Consider the following 19604-nt stretch of genomic DNA (forward strand, 5'->3'; position numbering starts at 1 on the left):
TCTTGTGAGAGAAGTAATGCACTCTCTTGTTTGTTTGTGGTTTTTTCCCTCAAAGGCGCGCATTTTCTTAGTTTGCGCGGAGCTAAAATTTGTACACAACATAATTATATGTGAGCTCATCGGCGCAAAATACAGATTTTGGGGCAAACTTTGCGCTATATTTTTGCGCAGAACGGTCAGTCAGCATTGAGCCACCACACAACCAACCACACACACGCTACAGTACAGCAGCAGTTGATGAGCTGAAAATAAAATTAAGGTTAACTTGATGGTCCCCTCCAGGGTCTATGTAATTTATTAATTTGGAGGTAAGATAACATTTGCTTTTTGACTTTGGTTTGTGCTTTTTAAGGGTCCTACATCATGTTTCAGCAGACAAAATGAAAAAGTTTCCTATAAATAATTAATTTATGGATTGCCGATGACGCCACCATTCCATTCCCTTGACTTTTTCATTCGTCTCGATATGACAATGAAAAAATATTATTTTTATTCATATTTTTTATTAAAATAATATAGTAATTTACCTCATGAGTACCATGATACTTTATAGGCCTATCCTTTTTTTTTTTTTAAATGAGTGAAAAAGTGGTGACGACTCGCCAACGGAGGATTTTTTCAACTGTCAACTGTCAGACAGAGACGGACAGTTGAGTATCGACGGATGGCTGTGACAGGCCTCAGGGATGGGCGCGCACAGGGCCGAGAAGGTGGGGGGGGGAGATCAGGGTAGTGCTAGGGTAAGGGTTTAGTTAGGGGTAGCAGTTAGGATTTACACTGTTATAGGAAATTCGTGTAAACATTTACGGAGGTCGACCGTTCAACCATCAACTTGTCTTGGCCATCCGTTGAGTTTTTCGGACGGTTGAGTTGTCCGACAGACGAGTTGTCTGATATATTTTCTACCCCGAATCCAACTTTTGATTCCCATTTACGGCAAGACTGAGCAAGCTTCACTGACCGGTGACAGAAACTCTGCTTTTTACTCACGGTTTACGTCAGGCTTAAATCATGCTGAGAATAAAGTTTCCTGTCGTAGGTTGTACACCAACAATCAAATTAAGAGTCAACTCAACTTGAAGAAACAACATTCAACCTCGAAAGTTCAAAACAAAATTATCATCTGCTAGATTAAGTTTCATTCTCCTTTAGTCACTAGATAGATAACGTGATGTGGTTGCTATTTGGGATTCTATGGCTTGCCAATATGGGATTATGGGAAATAGGATTGGAACTTGTGTGAACTTTATTACCAGCCAGCTTTAGAATGAAACCAATCAATTTGTGTATTGTTTAATTGGCAATTTCGAGTTTTCTTTAATTATGTACAAGAGATGAAAGGTAGAATATGAAGATGTTACATGACATATCCTACTTACGTTATAGTTTGTTTGTTGGTTTTTGTTTTTTTAACAGAAATCCATATAGTTTTACCGATAGCTGTCACTATTTTAGAGATTGATGGGAAGCCACAGTAAGAAGCACAAGAAGAGCAGACATCGGTCTGGTTCCAGGAGCCCTAGTAGCAGTGCACCAAGGTTGGTCAATTCCTAGCATACTTCATACTTCCTGCGAATGCAAATGCGATGGTTGTGGTTGTTACACCAGGGGTGCGTTCCACTCGCGCAAATGACTCACAACTGTTCGCGTAAATGGTCTTAATCTTTTGAAGGATTGGTGCGTATAGGCGATGTCAACATGGCGGCACCCTAAAATGAAGATGGCGTGCACCATACGTAGTTTTTTTTTAACTTTGTTTTGCTGCAATAGTCCTCTTTTTGACATCATTACATCAACTGATTAACTTTGTTACTCCAAATCTACATTATTATCCACCGAAAATACAATGTAACTATGTTTGTGACAAAGAAATAATACCTTATGCTTGTCCGCCATTTTAAAAAACCCTTGCCAACACCTCAGAAGTATGTTCGCCTAAAGTTGCCAATGGTGGCGGCGAACAACTCAGTCCACTTGAAATTGTTGGCGAACGTGCGCAACTGTTGGCAACGTTTGCGCGAGTGTAACGCACCCCTGGATGCTGCGTATGGCCCTAAACATCCCCTGGCAGGACCATATGAGAAACTCCAACCTGAGAAACTCCAACCTGTATGCTGGCTGGCCAAAGGCTACATAGAAGATCCACAAACGCTGTGTTAAGCTTGCTGGTTACTGTGTCCGTCACTCGGAGCTTGCCGCTTGCCCAGCCATCCTCTGGGAGCCCACACAAGACAAGGCCTCTCGTGGTAGAAGACGTCTCTTCTTCGTAGACACCCTGAAACGAGACACTGGCTTGACCAGCGCTGAGGAACTACACTCTGCATGCTGGATAGGAACATCTGGAGAGAACTTACTGGGCAGGCTCGAGCTTCCACATGGCGCTCGCCTTGATGATGATGATAAATGCGATGCAAATTTGATGCCACAACTCTGTTTTCACAGCGATATTCGCAAGAGAGTTATACATGTAGCACATCCCAACCGCTGCGAATTATTCGTTTTGAATATGTGACGTCAACGTTCGTATTGCATTCGCATTCACAGGAATTATGAACTGGGCTTTACTCAAGTTTTTTCAAGGCATTGCATTTTTGCAAAGATTTTGCAGATTACACTTTGTGATATTTTAAATTCAATATTTCATTGCCAGTGTTTTTTTTGCTTTCATATTCTCCAGACCACCTTGATCCTTAAATCATCAACAGCAACCTCACTGCTGAATACCACAAAATCCAATAAGAGCAACAAATCAAATCAACTATACATGTACCTCACCTGTGGTGGACAGTGTTCAGGCCTGGAATTTCATTTTTGAACATGGTGAAAGCTCAAGCTCATTTTCATTTTGCAAAGGGCACTTCCAGTGGAAAATCTTAAAGTCTGATGGGAAACTTTTGAAGGGCACCAAGGCCAATACCAGGGGCAACAGAGGTCATGGCCTCTGTGGCCTGCCTGTAGTTCCAGGCTTGGTGTATAACAAAGCATTGAATGTTCTATAACCATACACTGTTTTTACCCCCTTTGTGTCTTATATTGTATTTTATTGCACTTGATTGAGGTAGCGGTAGCGGTTCATTGTTTCATGATGCAGCCAGCCGCAGTGCGCTAACTTTTACTTATGAAGCAGCACTTGTAAGAAAGAAGAATTTAAGAAGAACAATTAGACTTCTGTTCCATCTTGCATTAATGAACAGTTTGATTCAATCGCCTTAGAAACTCAACTTTGACTTTAAAGGGACCTGTTGCCTAGGATCGGGCGAGTTGCTCCATGAAAAGTGTTTGAAAACGTTTGTTAAAAGTGCATATTGGTTAGAAAGATGTTTTAAAAGTAGAAATTGCACGGTTTTCTTTATAAGTAGGATTTGAAACTTTGCATGGTGGAGATAAGATATAGAAGAGTTTGCGGTAACACCATGTAATAACAATCTCTAAATGAGTTGGGGTGGTTCTGAAAAGAACCGTTGGGTTAACTCGACGTTTCGATCAGTATGCTCTGATCGTCTTCTTTCTTTATAAGTCGTGAACTAACACGGCACCCCATTTTGTGTAGTCAAGTTTTTGACTCCAAATGGAGGACGTGTTAGTTTGCAAAGTAAAAGGAAAACCCAAAGCAAATTTCAAGGCATGTTTGTGTGGATCATTATTTTCTACTTTTAAAACATCTTTCGAACCATCTCGATTTTATAACCAACTGTTTCAAACGCTTTTCATGGACCAACTCGACCGATCCAAGACAATGTGTCCCTTTAATGATAACCTTATTTTTTGTACCTAGACACCGGAAGTCTCATCGGAGGTCGAGATCTCGATCAGTCAGTAGAAGTAGCAGTGATTCTATACGCACCGACAGAAGAAACAAATCCAAGAAACATTATCGTTCTCGCTCTGGATCTAGACATCGCAGTAGAAGCAGGTTAGTGTACATTGATATGGAAAGGTTTGCGATAACGCCATGTAATGACTTTCTATAAATGAGTTGGGGTGGTTCTGAAAAGAACTATTGTTTCAACTTGACGTTTCGATCAGTATGCTCGTCGAAATGTTGAGTTGAAACCAACGGTTGTTTTCAGAACCACCCCAACTCATTTGGAAATAGTCATTACATGGTGTTACCTCAAATCTATCCATATCATATATCCACCATGCAAAGTTTCAAATCGTACTTAAGTGTACATGGATTGACAGTCAATATAAGATTGCATTGCCCTTGTTATTTCATACTAATTAGAATCCAACGATTGGGTGTGTATTGTTCTGTTGGATTAACAGGAAGACACACAGAGGACCTACCATGCTGGACAATGGGCTAGACATCACTGGTGACACTAACATGTGTTTATTTAGCACAATTACAATCCTTATTGGTGTAACATTGTACAAGATTTTCAGAATGTTAATATCCATGTGTACCCTAGCTTAAACAAACGGCATCTATTACTAAATTAAAATGGGTCAGAAAGGCTCAGAATTGAAACAAAAAGGATGGATCTTGTATGCAATTTCTTAGTACACCAGTTATCTGAGATGACTAGCTGGTAGACTTGGGTAACTCTAGCTTGTGACTTAGATTCAAGTCACATCATGGCCTCCTGGGGTGTACACTAGAATTGTTGACCAGTTGTTGCGGTGATAGCGTTCCGTCTCTCTCTCAGCGCAATTCCGAATCTCCCCATGATTCCCGCGTCACTGGCGGTATTCTTGTGAGACTGCTGGCCCCCGCGAGACTAATGGTCTCACGACCATGGTCCCATTTAGAAGAAGTCGGCAGCAAGCTGTTCACTCGAGAGCAGTGATCTCACGAGAGCAGTATTCGATCACGGAAACCTGAATCATTACGCCACCACCACGACTTGACTATCTCACCGCGGTAGACCTTTAACGACTTGTCCACAGGTCTAGTGTTCACTGGTTGAGTGTTTAGTTGTTTAAAATGTTTCAATTTGTTGTTGGAAATCAAGGTGTATGTTTTAAAGCCATTGGACCCTTTCGGTAAACAGTATTGTCCAAAGCCCACACTTCGTGTATCACAACTTTTATATAAAATAACAAACCTGTGAAAATTTAGGCTCAATCGGTCATCGGAGTCGGGAGAAAATAATGGGAAAACCTTCCCTTGTATCCGCACGTTTTGCCGTGTCATGACATGTGTTTAAAATAAATCCGTAATTCTCGATATTGAGAATTGATATTGTTTTAATTTTTTCTCAAAAAGTAAAGCCATTGGACCCTTTCGGTACAGAAAAAAAAAAAAAGTTCACAGATTTACAAACAATTTACAGGGTTTACAGAAGGTAATGGTGAAAGACTTCTCTTGAAATATTAGTCCATGAAATGCTTTACTTTTTGAGAAAACGGTATAAATTCTCGTTAACGAGAATTACGGATTTGTTATAAACACATGTCATGACACGGCGAAACGCGCGAAAACAGGAGTGGGTTTTCCCGTTATTTTCTCCCGACTCCGATGTCCGATTGAGCCTAAATTTCCACAGGATTGTTATTTTATATATAAGTTGTGATACACGAAGTGTGGGACTTGGACAATACTGTTTACCGAAAGTGTATAATGGCTTTAAGAGTTTTTTTGGAAAATTTGACCGAACAGTTGACCGAACTTTGTATTTGATGTTATTTTTGTTGTAGGTCCCCATTGGATCGCTACAGTAGGAGGAGATCACGTAGTAGATCAAGAGGCAGAGATTATCATTCTAGTAAATATTCCAGGAGATCAAGATCACGTAGTGTCAGTAGATCACGTAGAAGGTTTGTATACACGTTCAGCGTTCAGGACCATTTATAAACTTAAGGGCAGTGGACACTATTGAAAGTAGACTGTGCAAGTCTCGCACTCACCGGAGCGAGAAAACACCACAAACGAAAAACTTTTTTTTTATGAAATCAAATCTTTGCTTTAAATTATTCTTTATGCCGAATCTGAAAAAAACAAAAATCATTACAGCTTGTTTAAATTAGTTTTAGCTTTTAAAACAAATATACAATTAGTAGGGTTTTAGTTTATGTATAGACAAAAGTAAAACTCTGGGACTAGGATGTTTATTTGATCTTAAATTTTTTCGAAACCCCTGCTGTAAATCTACCCCGAATGTGAAACTACTAAAAGCTGGTTTATACGCGGACGCACGATGGGGGCGAGGGCGTTGGATTAACGCGTGACGCAGTTTAACATGTTTAAAGAGGAAACCGACCCCTAAGCGACCATTGAAAAGGCTTTACTGTATTTATTTGATAGAAGATTTACCTCATTTTTTTTTAGGGATTGTTATACATTGAAAAACATTGAATTGAAAAACACAAATCTGCTGGACTTGTGTAGTCATGAGTTTACTGGCCGATGCTGAAATCACTGGTCTCTGACCTGCGGTTCATTGTAAAACTTGAGCCCTGATTGGGCTATTAACTGAAGATTTGTTTTTTGTGATTTGTTTCATTTTAGATCTCGCACACGCTCAAGAACTCCAAGTAGAAGCCGGAGAAGAACTCGCTCAAAAAGTTCGTCTTTAGAGCGCTCGTCAAAATGTTCCAGCCGCTCACGAAGTGATACCACAGAGAAAGTCAAGGTGAGTCCTACTGATGACTCATTTCCACAGACTTCCCATGTTGTTGGGATGTATCAGTCGGAGATAGTTTGAAAATGTTTGTTTGCAATCTCGATGCATGTTTGTGTGGATCATTATATTCTACTCTTAAAACATCTTTCTAACCATGCATTTTATAACAAATGGTTTCAAACATTTTTCATGGACCAACGCGACAGATCCAAGGCATTGTTTTCCTTTAGGTGCCCGTCTTGGAATTCAAAAGGATTCTGTGACAGTATCCAGTTTTACTGTGAACCAAAAGTAAGAGTTCAGTGAAATTAAGAACCGTGAACAGTCCAAGTCCGAATGGTGACTGAAAGGACAAAAAAGTTACAAAAGAAGTTGTTCAGGCTTAATGAATTGCTACACACATGTATGTATGTTGGTTGCGTTGGCAGGTTACAGCTGAAACAGTCAAAGAGAAGATGCAGAGAGCTATTGAAGCAGCAGGTATGTACAATTTGAATATATTGTCAAGTCAGGGCCCAATCATTACTCCACTTACCGCCGCTAATACAGGGAAAGCGCCTAATTTCTGCACTTCCGATCACCATTCTTTGCTTACAGAGCAGGCCCCTAATATCTGCGCTTCCGATAACCATCCTTTGCTTACAGAGCAGGCCCCTAATTTCTGCGCTTCTGATCACCATTCTTTGCTTACAGGTCAAGCCCCTAATGTCTGCACTTCCGATTACCATTCTTTGCTTACAGAGCAAGCCCCTAATATCTGCACTTCCGATCACCATTCTTTGCTTACAGGTCAAGCCCCTAATATCTGCACTTCCGATCACCATTCTTTGCTTACAGAGCAAGCCCCTAATATCTGCACTTCCGATCACCATTCTTTGCTTACAGAGCAGGCCCCTAATATCTGCACTTCCGATCACCATTCTTTGCTTACAGAGCAGGCCCCTAATATCTGCACTTCTGATCACCATTCTTTGTCTTACAGAGCAAGCCCCTAATATCTGCACTTCCGATCACCATTCTTTGCTTACAGAGCAAGCTCCTAATATCTGCACTTCCGATCACCATTCTTTGCTTACAGAGCAGGCCCCTAATATCTGCACTTCCGATCACCATTCTTTGCTTACAGAGCAGGCCCCTAATATCTGCACTTCCGATCACCATTCTTTGCTTACAGATCAAGCCCCTAATATCTGCGCTTCCGATCACTATTCTTTGCCTACAGAGCAAGCCCCTAATTTCTTTGCTAGCCGCGTAAGCGGAGTGTATGATGTTCCAACAATCCAAAATTTAATGTACATGTAGGAGTCCTATCTTAAAAAGAGTAGGAAGCTTGGGACTCTTTGCAGCTAACCATCCCAAGTGCTTATAAATTTTGTATTGAGAACCAAATGTATGGATAGTGTTATGCATTCTAAGCTCCCATGTGTAAGTTTGTTTGCCAAAATGTGTATGGCTCTGAATGCCAAGTGCAATTTTGCCCACTGGGCTTCAACTGTTCTAGCTGTGTCTTTATCACCTGTTAAAGGCAGTGGACACAAGAGTATTGGTAGTTACTCAAAATAATTATAAGCATAAAACCGTATTTGGTAACGAGAAATGGGGAGCTGATGATGGTATAAAACATTGTGAGAAACAGCTCCCTTTGAAGTAACATAGTTTTCGAGAAAGAAGTTTTTCTCCACGAATTTGATTTCGGGACCTAAGATTTAGAATTTGAGGTCACGAAATCAAGCATCTGAAAGCACACAACTTCGTATGACAAGGTTGTTTTTTCTTTCATTATTATTCTCAACTTCGACGGTCGATTGAGCTCAAATTGTTTACAGGTTTGTTATTTTATGCATGTTAAGAAACACCAAGTGAGAAGAATGGTCTTTGACAAATACCGATAGTGTCCAGTGTCGTTAATATATTATTGTTGAAATAAGTTATGAATTACTTGTTTGCAGAATATACTCATTTATTGACACCTGGACTGGGAGCATTGTGAAATGAAACAGTCAGAAATTAATTTTGTGATTATATTCAGCTTAATTTTACTCCTGAAAAGTAAAGTCTGTCTGAGCCAATGTGGCTCATCAGAAGCTGCTGGTGTGTTTATATTTGGTTTCCTTGGCATTAAATGTTGAGAATATTTGTCTTCTGCTTGAATGGAACCCATTTGTACTCCTGGATGGAGAGAAGCAATTATGATAAAGTGCCTTGCTCAAGGACACAACTGACTCAACTAACCAGGCCAAGATTTAAACCCACATTCTGTAAATTACAGAACTTGAGTCCACCGCCCTCGACCGCTCAGCCTTGACTCTCTAATTTGTTTACGCTTATTGGCATTTCCATGGTCAGTCGCATTACACTTTACTGTGTCATTTCTTGATCTTGGTGGTTGTAGTTCTATGAGATATTCTTTCCACCAATTTTACAGACTGGTTTGTACTTGACACCCAAGGCTTTGAATTGATGATATTAGAAAAGTTGTGGGCTTTGTGCTCTGGATGTTATAATGTTGTAAATAGCGGTCAGTCGCATTACACAAAAAAGACATGATAACAAATACGCTAGTCACAATTCAAAAGTTTCCTCTAACTAAAATACTTGCAAAAGTGTTACTACATGAAACACACAACTCGTTACAGGATACTTATAAATGGCCAGCAACCTGAACTTTGAGGTATACATGGCAAAACCATGGTCAGTCGCATTACGGTCAGTCGCTTTACAGTGTTTTTCCAGACAATTTAGCCAAGCCTACATGGAGCCCCAGCTGAGTTCCTAGTTGCAAAAATTGTGTTCATTCCTTGTCAACAACTATAATAAATTTGATTTTTGGGGTTTGTCATGTCCATGTTTGCTTGGAATTGCCCTTATTCATCCCATATTTGTATACATGTAGGTATCCTACGTATTTCTATAGGATAAAATGTATGTGTAAACAGCTAACAAATGTTCACTTTTTACCACTCTATTCCTCCAGCCTCAGCAAATGACAAACTGAAAGAGAAAGGACTTTTCCATGAAAGCAAATCTGGTAATGTTTTGAATTTTGTCTGTTTCCCTAGCAATTTTGTAGTTTTCAATAAAACCCATATTTATCGCCACGTAAAGGCACTTTCATTACCCAGTTTGCTAGCATCACAAGTACAGTTTTGTATCTTATTGTTACTCCCTGGTGATAGTTTGCTGTATTACATGTAATAGCCCAATAACTCGTAGTGAAAAAGACAGTTCTTGTTACTTGTTAATTTGCTTCACAAAAATTTGGTATACACATACCCATTCACGGTCATAATACCGTGAACTGATACCTACATAATGACAGATAAGGGAATCAATGTGTGGTGAAGAGTTTTTCAACTAGTGGTTTAAACCCAAAGAGGCCTGGTTCTTAATAATTTTACCGAGACAAAGTCAAGGTAAATTATAAGGAACCAGGCCTCGGCGGGTTTAGACCACTAGTTGAAAACCGATTCAACACACTTTGATTCCCATTCATAAATACCTTTTCGGTCAAAAAATCATCACTTTTTGGTCAAAAAGTAAAATAAATGCCAGAAATATAATTGTTAAATGATTTCTTTCAACACAACACCCCCCCCCCCAGCTTTGAAATGGTAAGGCCCTCCGCCGCCCTCGGGTAACAACTCCTTATAAGGGAATGCTGTGCACGTTGCGCGTATCGTGTGATGTGGCACAACTGTTTCAACCGTTGCTCTCGACCATTAGGAATTAAGAAACTGTCTTATAAGAACAGGTGCAATGTCGCCTGTCACGCCCATGAATTAACTCTTTTTACCGGTCATAAACAAAGGTTTATACACACCCACGTGAGGCGCTCTCCACCAATAGGAATAGCAAAACTGTCTGAGGTATTTATGAATGTGGGATAAGTTCAATATCTACAGCAAACTATCACCAATTCCTCCGAGAACTGTTTGATGTGGATGGTTGGTGTTGCCGACAAATTTAATAAGTATAGGATATGTGGGTTCAAAAAGAACCCAGTGCCTTTATCGAAAAGAGAAGAGGTTCACCCCGGTGTTCCTGGCTGTGGCTGCTGTATGCGCCGTAGCACCTTGTCAACCCTTATAAGGTGCTAAATTATTGGGTCTCAGAATTCGTCACTGCAATAACCTATCTTTCTGAAAGTTTGTATATATTCAGCGTCTTGAGTACCTTGTTTGGTAGGTACAAGCACTTTATAAGACTTTGATATTATTACATGAATAATAAAATGAAATTGTATGAAAATTCTTGTCTTTCAGAACTTGCAAGTATTGTGGATGAGAGACTGAAGCAGCAAGCCATTGCGGAGATTGAGGAGGATTCTTTCAGACCAAACACCTTCCTGTCGGGACAAAGCAAGGTAAAGCTACTCACTCAATCACTACTAAAAGTAGTGGGATGGGCGAGCAAGTCTGGAATAAATACATCTAACCTTATGTGCACCCCACACCTTTACTTTTGCATTTAGTTTCTATGTTATACTTGTTCCATTTGTTTTGTTTGACGAGAATTCTAACATTAACATCAAAAACCTCAAAATAGCATTAACTGCAACATTTTGTTTTGAGTTTCACCACCTGTGACAAATATTAACATGGCCTAAACTAGTCTTTGAATGGATTTTACTACATTTTGTGTTTTGTGCGATTGTAACAAAAGGTAGCATACGTGTATTAATGCCATGGACCCTTGCCGTGAAATGTGCTAATTACATTCACACGAGTGTACAGACGCCATAGAGTTGTGCACTTAGCAGACGCGCAATCGCGTTTGCCTCCAGACACGCAATCGCATCTGCCTATAGCAGCCATTAGCCGTTTACAATTCAGCGGGATGTTCCCTCCTTTTGCCAACCAATTGCGCACACGCTATGTGAAATTGACATATTTCATAGGGAGGGTCTGTGTGAGATACAACATAGCAAGAGAGAGATCTTATTCACATTTCTAAATAGACCCAAACCAAATTTTTATTTGTTGTGGTTTTATTTGTTTATTCCAACAACAGTCAAAAGGCTCGACGAAGATAAACAAAGAACAGAATCACGATAATGCTATATTTGGCAGTGCTGCTGTTACGGTACAAGGACTTAATGGACCAGCCTACAAGAGGAATCAAACTATATTTTATAAAACTGTCAACCGAGGGGAGCTAGCTAGTTCCTTGGTAAGTTACATTGATACAATAATGTATGTAAGTTATGCCGAATATAAAGCTGCACAGGGAATAAAGCCTGCCGTCAATTTCACCAAACTCTTCCTAACTTAGGATTAATCATAGGACTTAGGAGGAGTCCCAGCCCTGCACTGTAGCATGCAGACCTTAAGATTAATCCTAAGTTAGCCTAGCTCGAGATAGGATTAATCCCAGCGTTTTTTAAAATCAGTTGCAGGTTCATACTTCCGGCAAATGCAAATGGTGACGCAACAATCCGTATGCACTCCATTTCTCGCTGTGACGCAGAGAAATTCACTTCGCACGAAGCAGTCGCAGGAAGTATGAACCAGGCTTTAGAATTTAACTAAATCTAATTAATACTCTGTGCTTGAGTCCTGTAGAGGAGAAATAATCTACAGCTATAATAATAGTAATAGTGGCTTCTTATAAAGTGCGCATGTCGGTCACTCAGTGACGCTCCTGGCGCTGTAACATACAGTATTTCCTTCAAGATGTGGGACTATATTTGAATTATGAGACCTAGCCCTTTTATAGCAGCATGTAATGTGTTGGCGCAATTTGCTGTTGATCATACCAGAAGAAATAAAAAACTTCTGACCATTGGTTCTCAATTTTTGTGCAGCTTTACAAGGGAAACATTTCATTGAAGGACCCAAGCAAAATTCCAAGACGTTGAACAAACTTGTTTTTTCCCTGGAACATCTAAATTCAACTTCCCAAGCACAATACACATACTTAATTGCCAGGAACCAATTTATCAATTTGCAGTTAGCCAAGTCATCTGAGGAAAAGATGGAAGCATGGATTGAGAAACTACAAAGGATGAGGGCTGAAAAGATTCAAGCAAATCCAGAATACTTCAAGAAACTTCTGAATATTGGTTCCAAGTCAGATATTTGATTTAAAAGGAGCATACAAGGAAAACTACCCAATACTTCAACCAGAAAACTTCTGATAATCGGTTCAAAGTCACATATCTCTGATTTAAAGACACTGGACACCATTGGTAGTTGTCAAAGACCAGTCTTCTCACTTGGTGTATCTCAACATATGTACAAAATACAACAAACCTGTGAATTTAACTCAATTGGTCATCAACGTTGCGAGATAATAATGGAAGAAAAAACACCCTTGTTGCTCGAAGTTGTGTCATTTCAGATGCTTGGTTTTGGGACCTCAAAATCTAATTCTGAGGTCTCGAAATCAAATTCAAATACTTTAGTGGAAAAAAATACTTCTTTCTCGAAAACTACGTTACTTCAGAGGAAGCCGCTTCTCACAATGTTTTATACTATCAACAGTTCTCCATTTCTTGTTACCAAGTAAATTTTTATAATAACAATTCTTTTGAGTAATTACCAATAGTGTCCACTGCCTTTAATAGAAGCAAACCAGAAAACGTCTGACCATTGGTTCCAATGCAGGTAGCTGGTATAGTAAAAAAAAAGTATATTCAGGAAGGTTTCTGTCTGTTGGTTCTAGTTCAGTTATCTGCAATAATAGAAGCAAACCATGACAAGTACTGATTAAGAACACTTCAAGAAACGACTTTTGACTATTGATTGTAACTCAGATATCTGATGATATACAAACAAACAGGGACATCTTACCACCCAGAAATGTTCAAGAAATCTCTTGCTATTGGTTCTTTTTCAGTAACCTGTGATAATAGAAGCTAAACCTGACAACTACATTATACCTAAACAGAAATACTTCGAGGAACTTTGGACCATTGGTTCCAATCAGATTTCTTGTAAAATAGTAGCAAACCATGACAGCTAACCACAGGGAAATACTTCAAGAAACCTTCTACCAGCTGTTCCAAATCAGATTTTTGATATAAAAAAACTAAAAAAACATTTTCCCTAACCTAGAATACTGTATTGGTTCCTCTTTAGAAATAGTAACAGAGTATAAATAGCAACCTTATGGGTGTCATGTTTGTTTCACTATATCTGGTATAATACCCCTGGCCATTTACATGTGTGTTAAATTAAGTCCAAGCGTGATTTAAACTTGGTATTTTCTGTTTCTCTATTGAAAGATGAATGTAAGAGACAAAAACTCCTTTAGTATAACAAACAGTATGTGGGCAATTCCAAGCAAACATGGACATGACAGCAACAAAAAAATGAAATTGTTGTCGCTTAGAAGTTATAACATATGAGGTTAATTTATTTTTAGATGACAAGGAATGAACCAAATTTTGCCAAATAAGAACTCTGGCTTGGGCTCCATGTAGGCGTGGCTTAATTGACTGGAAACAAATGTAATGCGATTGACCATGGTTTTGCCGTTTATACCTAAAATTTCAAGTTGCCTAAGTCTCCTGGTTGATACCCACGTATAAGAGTTGTGTGTTACATGTAGTAAAACTTTTGCAAATTTTCAGTTTGTGGAAAATGAATTGTGACTGTTTTTTTGTTTTGTTTTACCATGTCCTTTTTGTGTAATGCGACTGACCGCTATTTACAACGTTATAACATCCAGAGCACAAAGCCCACAACTTTTCAAATATCATCAGTCTATCAAATCAGTCTATAAACTTAGTGGAAAGAATATAGCTCAAGAAATGACCATAGAGCTATATACATTGACTAGGGTGCTAACTTGCTGTGTGTTTTGAAGCCACCCTGGGCGCAGACATGTTTGATGTGTTGCGTAACTACGGAACAATTTTAATTTTAAGAGAACACACAGTCGCGTGTGCGCTTTCATATGCTACTGCCCAATCGTGTAAGTCCGTGCTACGAAAACCGTAAGCTCGACTTGATTGACATTCCAAAAAAAAGTATATGCGCCTTTTAAACATGACGCGCATGACGATCGCAGTTTGTACGCTCATCAACAGTTGTGCGTTCACATTTGCTGCATTTTTGGGTTGGATGACACATAGAAAAGAACAAGCGCACTGTTATGCAAATAGCCATACAATTACCGTACAAAATTTCAAGCTTTTGTATTGGTTTGTACATAAACATGGATGCGCCCACGGGGCTTCAACACCATTAGTGCGTGTATAATGGGGTGTTAGCGCTCTAGTCAATATAAGCCCTTTTCACACTACAGAGCCATTTCCCGGGAAATAAACTGCCGGGAAATTCCCAGGAGTTTTTAACCCCACCGCCACCCCAGCAACCGTTCTCACTATCCCAATTTGGTAACTCCCGGGAGTACTATTTCCTAGGAATATGCACGGTCGTTTCACACTTACGATCAAACCCCAGGAAATGTGGTAAACAGGTCAGCCCATGCGGAAGTTACAATGTTTGTGGACGGAAGTCCGTTCCCACAATGCCACGCGGCCGGCTGCAAAATCCTTGCCACATGCGACCCAAAATGGCTGCACATTAATTGTGTATTTGCGTGTTGTTATACCAATATATTGTGTGATTACGGCGGAAAAGAAGTCTTGCAGTTTGGGGAAGACGTCGCTGACGTCTTGTCAGGAGAAGACTATTGCTGTGACAGTGTTTTAAAGACATGCGGTATAACAATCGGATGGAATTTGTCGTGCGATTGACGGGTTTCATGGCACTTGCTGAAGTATTGGTCAAAGGTCAATCTGGTCTACCATGAAGAGCGGCCACTGGTGGTGGGAGCAAGTTTCTATTAGAAAAAGCGAAAGGGAGCTTTCTACTCTGCGACAGTTTTTTTTCTTTTGAGAACTGTAATTGAATGGACTTTTGTGTCCGCGTTTTACCCAGAGGTTTTGTGTTGGCGTTCATCTCAATTTTTGCCTGTTCACACTATAGTTATTTCCCGGGAAATTCCCGGGAACTTTTGGTTGATCTGTTCACACTACGAAAATACTCCCGGGAATTTCCCGGGAAATGATGTTTTCCCAGGGAATAATTAACCCTGCTCAGGGCAGGGTTAAGGGAATCAACCCTGGGGTAAGGCCTAGAAATTTTCTGAATGGCATTTTCGAAGGATTGCATAATAATGTCCATGATGTTAGGGCCAAGATAATTAAAGGTTTTATAGAAAAAAAATACCGCATGGTCGATTTTGCACAATCTGACAATAGAAGTAGAAAGCAAAAGAAGCATTCTTCCCTTCCAACATCAACAGTGCTGTTTTCCCATCGTGCAAAGAAAGAACACTGAATATGCTTTAACCCTATATTGGCCAGCATTTTTTTCATGGCTTCATAGAGTGTCATGGCCGAGTGGTTAAGAGCATCGAATTCAAGTTCTGGTGCTAATTCACCGGAGTGTGGGTTCGAATCCCGGTCATGACACTTGTGTCATTGAGCAAGATACTTTACTATAATTGCTTCTCTTCACCCAGGGGTATAAACGGGTACCTGCGAGGGTAGAGGTTTATATTGTGTATGAAAAAGCCACAAGCGCCTTACAGGCAGCTCAGGGCTGTATACTCCCAAGGGAGCTGAGAAACATCACAGGGATGTTCTTGGCCCCATGACCAGGGCACTAATGTAAAGAGCATTGATACGGTTATTGTGAAAGAACTTGTAAGAACTTGTTATTATTATAACGACTTTTAAATGTATGTTTCTTCTAAAAAGAAATGTTTGCAGGAGAACACTTATGCAATAGAAAATATTTAGGCCTTGAAAAACAAAACTAGTATCCTACCGACCTAAAGTCTTTTTTCCCAAGGTTTTCAGTTTTTTCTGCAATGGGCAGAGGTCCGTTCATACCCAGCACCACGCAGGCAGTCAGCCAATTTTGAGAAAACTTTCCCGTGTCTTGTATATAGGCCTATGCCCATCTAGCTGTTTTTGGACTGCATCGTCGGCCCAAAATACAACTAGTTTCAAAATTTCATCATCACTCCATCGGTCACTTCTACCCATCGTAAGAAATTGAGCAACAAATTGAGCTAAAATATTTACTGTCAGGTTGTAGACAGCAATGTCGATCGATGAACTCAAATCTGACTCTGGACAACACAAGTCCACCAACGGCCAAGTACATGTGAAAATACGAAATACCATACACACATGGCGTGTGTACCTGAAGGAAGCTTGTTTATTCTATTCCTACTCCATTCACGTGGTCAACTTTTTTAATTCATATATTTATTTGTAAATTACAGATGTTATTCACTTTTATTTTCGTACTTAAACGTAAACACTTTCAGAAGGAGAAAACAAAAAAGGGCTATTGTTACCACGCGAATTATTTGGCGCGCTATTTTTGACGTCTGTGACCTTTCGAGATTAATGACGTCTCAACACAGTGGAAGCAAAAGGTGGGGTAAGTTAGACCTGCTTTCGTTCTCGCTAGCTGCTTTTCCCGGGAAAAACGTTTTTCCCCGGGGTCATCCTTTAACCCTACCCCTTAACTGGGTAAATTATTTCCCGGGAAAATGTTATTTCCCGGGAATTTTTTTGTAGTGTGAACAAATCGACTAACTATTCCCGGGAATTTCCCGGGAAATACATGTAGTGTGAAAAGGGCTATATATAGCTCTATTGAAATGACACAGAACAGTGTAATACGACTGACCATGGAATTGCCCAGATGCATGATGGTATAAAGCAAAGAATTGAGGTATATTTTAGTGGTAGATGCTTTTGTTGATACGCCCTATTAAATACAAGAAGAAAAGACAGAAAAAAAAGATTTTCTAAATGTAGACTTCCACAAAACATATACTTGCAAAAAAACCAAGTCACCCAACATACATATACTTCAAAAACATAATAATTGCTAATTGAAATATGAAACAAGGAAAGACACTTTCTTAAGGTTTTATAGTTTGAACTAAACTGTTTAATTCAACACTTATTTCATCAGAATTAAATTATAAGCATTACCACAATAAAGGAACTCGTCTTTTATTTTAGTTATTGTTACGGCTCACATCAGACCCTCAGAGGGCGCTGTAACTAGTTTTTGTGTCTCGAGCGTTAAGTTCACAGTGGCGCAAATCTCATGTACTAAAGTATATACATCCGTACCCATGTTGACTGGAAATGAGGAGTTTGAGCATATAGGAACCAGAAGAGGGACCTCCCGACGCCGAAAGCCGAGGGAAATAGGCCCAGACTGGTACTGAGTGTTTTTACGGATTAAAGGCAGTGGACACGATTGGTAATTACTCAAATAGTTATTAGCATAAAACCTTTCTTGGTAACGAGTAATTGGGAGAGGTTGATGGTGTAAAACATTGTGAGAAACGGCTCCCTCTAAAGAAACGTAGTTTTCGAGAAAGAAGCAATTATCCACGAATTTGATTTCGAGACCTCGGATTTAGAATTTGAGGTCTCAAAATCAAGCATCTGAAAGCACACAACTTCGTGTTACCATGGTGCGAAAAGGGTGTTTTTTCTTTCATTAATATCTCGCAACTTCGACAACCGATTGAGCTCAAATTTTCACAGGTTTGTTATTTTATGCATATGTTGAGAAACACCAACTGTGAAGACTAGTCTTAGACAATTACCAATAGTGTCCAGTGTCTTTAAGAAACATCAGGCACTTGCTTTTCAGAACCAGCGTTTTCATTGGATGGATACAATGATTTAATTGGTTATGCGGTTTGATGGGTCTGTCGACCAATCTGTCGTCTTCATGAGTATATTAAAGGTGATACGGGGATTGCCTACGGCTAGATAAGAGCCCCCTGGCGTTATTCACAAGCCTAGAAGTGTGACGTCAGATGTCAGATCTGACGTCGCACTTCGCGAGGCTCGCAAATTACGCCAGAGTTCTGCATTGCAGCTCTTCATTCATACGTCAAACCCCCGTCCACAATTTCCCAATTAAAACAAAGTGAAGTTTGATTATTACTACCGTAATGAGGAGCACTGCTGCTGCAGTAAACGCACCGATCATACAGCAAGGACATTGACGTACTCTCGCAATATCTACATTTTTGAGAATCCAGTCAAATCCTGATCATTATGTAATTATGTATAACAATAGGATTGAGGCATTGCATGGTGAGGTATCAATGTATATTTGGTTTGCGGTAACACCATGTGTGTATCTACTTGCCAGGTAGAGTTTCTTCTTAGAGAACTGTATTTCTTTATTCTACTACCACAAGTAGATTGTTCAGGTGTTCGAGAGACTTGTCAGTCTCTGAAAAGAGCTGCTCGTTTTTAACTACTACCTGGGCCGAAGGTATACAAATATAGAACATTATTGGCTGCGGAATACTACTTGAGCTTTAATAGGATCGTATAACAATTGCAAGTAAAATCCATAGTGCCTGCGCTGCATGCAGACGAAGAACGAAAGGAAACTTTCAATATCTGTAGAATTTGAAACTTTGCATGGTGAAAATACGATATAACTTAGGTTTGCGCTAACACCATGTAATAACTATCTCTAAATCAGTTGGGGTTGTTCTGAAAACCAGCGGTTTTTCCCATGGCCAGAACCACCTCAACTCATTTAGAGATTATCATTACATGGTGTTACCGCAAACCTTTCTACTAATTTCCATATTTGGTGATGTTTTTCAGTTTTGCACCCACATCACCTCTGACCAATCAAAACACAGAAATGTAACGTCATTGCACGTTTATCCAATGAAATCATTGTATCCAATGAAACCACTGGTTCCGTAAAACCAACACCTGGGGTGCGTTCCACTCGCGCAAACGTTGCCAACAGTTGCGCACGTTCGCCAACAATTTCAAGTGGAACGAGTTGTTCGCCGCCACCGTTGGCGAACGTTGGCAACTTAAGGCGAACATACTTCTGAGGTGTTGGCGAGTGGTTTTTAAAATGGCGGACAAGCATACGGTATTATTTCTTTGTCACAAACATAATTACATTGTTTTTTCGGTGGATGATAATGCAGATTTTGGAATAACAAAGTTAATTAGTTGATGTAATGATGTCAAAAAGAGGACTATTGCAGCAAAAACAA

General features: G+C 39.7%; 1 protein-coding gene across 1 annotated transcript; it reads left to right on the forward strand.

Moving 5' to 3' along the window:
• The first annotated feature begins 206 nt into the window (after window positions 1–206).
• Window positions 207–18318, forward strand: LOC139945233 (uncharacterized). The gene is made up of 10 exons (XM_071942544.1): window positions 207–308; window positions 1417–1538; window positions 3776–3913; window positions 5644–5763; window positions 6455–6578; window positions 6998–7049; window positions 9544–9597; window positions 10832–10932; window positions 11580–11738; window positions 12519–18318. The coding sequence occupies exons 2-10, from the start codon at window positions 1462–1464 to the stop codon at window positions 12648–12650; spliced, it is 957 nt and encodes a 318-aa protein (XP_071798645.1). The 5' UTR covers window positions 207–308; window positions 1417–1461; the 3' UTR covers window positions 12651–18318.
• The last annotated feature ends 1286 nt before the right edge of the window (window positions 18319–19604 follow it).

This window comes from Asterias amurensis, chromosome 12, assembly GCF_032118995.1.
Source record: "Asterias amurensis chromosome 12, ASM3211899v1".
Lineage (NCBI taxonomy): Eukaryota > Metazoa > Echinodermata > Asteroidea > Forcipulatida > Asteriidae > Asterias > Asterias amurensis.

Coding starts and splice junctions, on each gene's coding strand:
- LOC139945233 (XM_071942544.1), top strand. CDS start 1,462: ATGGGAAGCCACAGTAAGAAGCACAAGAAGAGCAGACATCGGTCTGGT. Junction 6,579..6,997: donor ATACCACAGAGAAAGTCAAG/GTGAGTCCTACT, acceptor TTGCGTTGGCAG/GTTACAGCTGAAACAGTCAA. Junction 9,598..10,831: donor TTTCCATGAAAGCAAATCTG/GTAATGTTTTGA, acceptor CTTGTCTTTCAG/AACTTGCAAGTATTGTGGAT.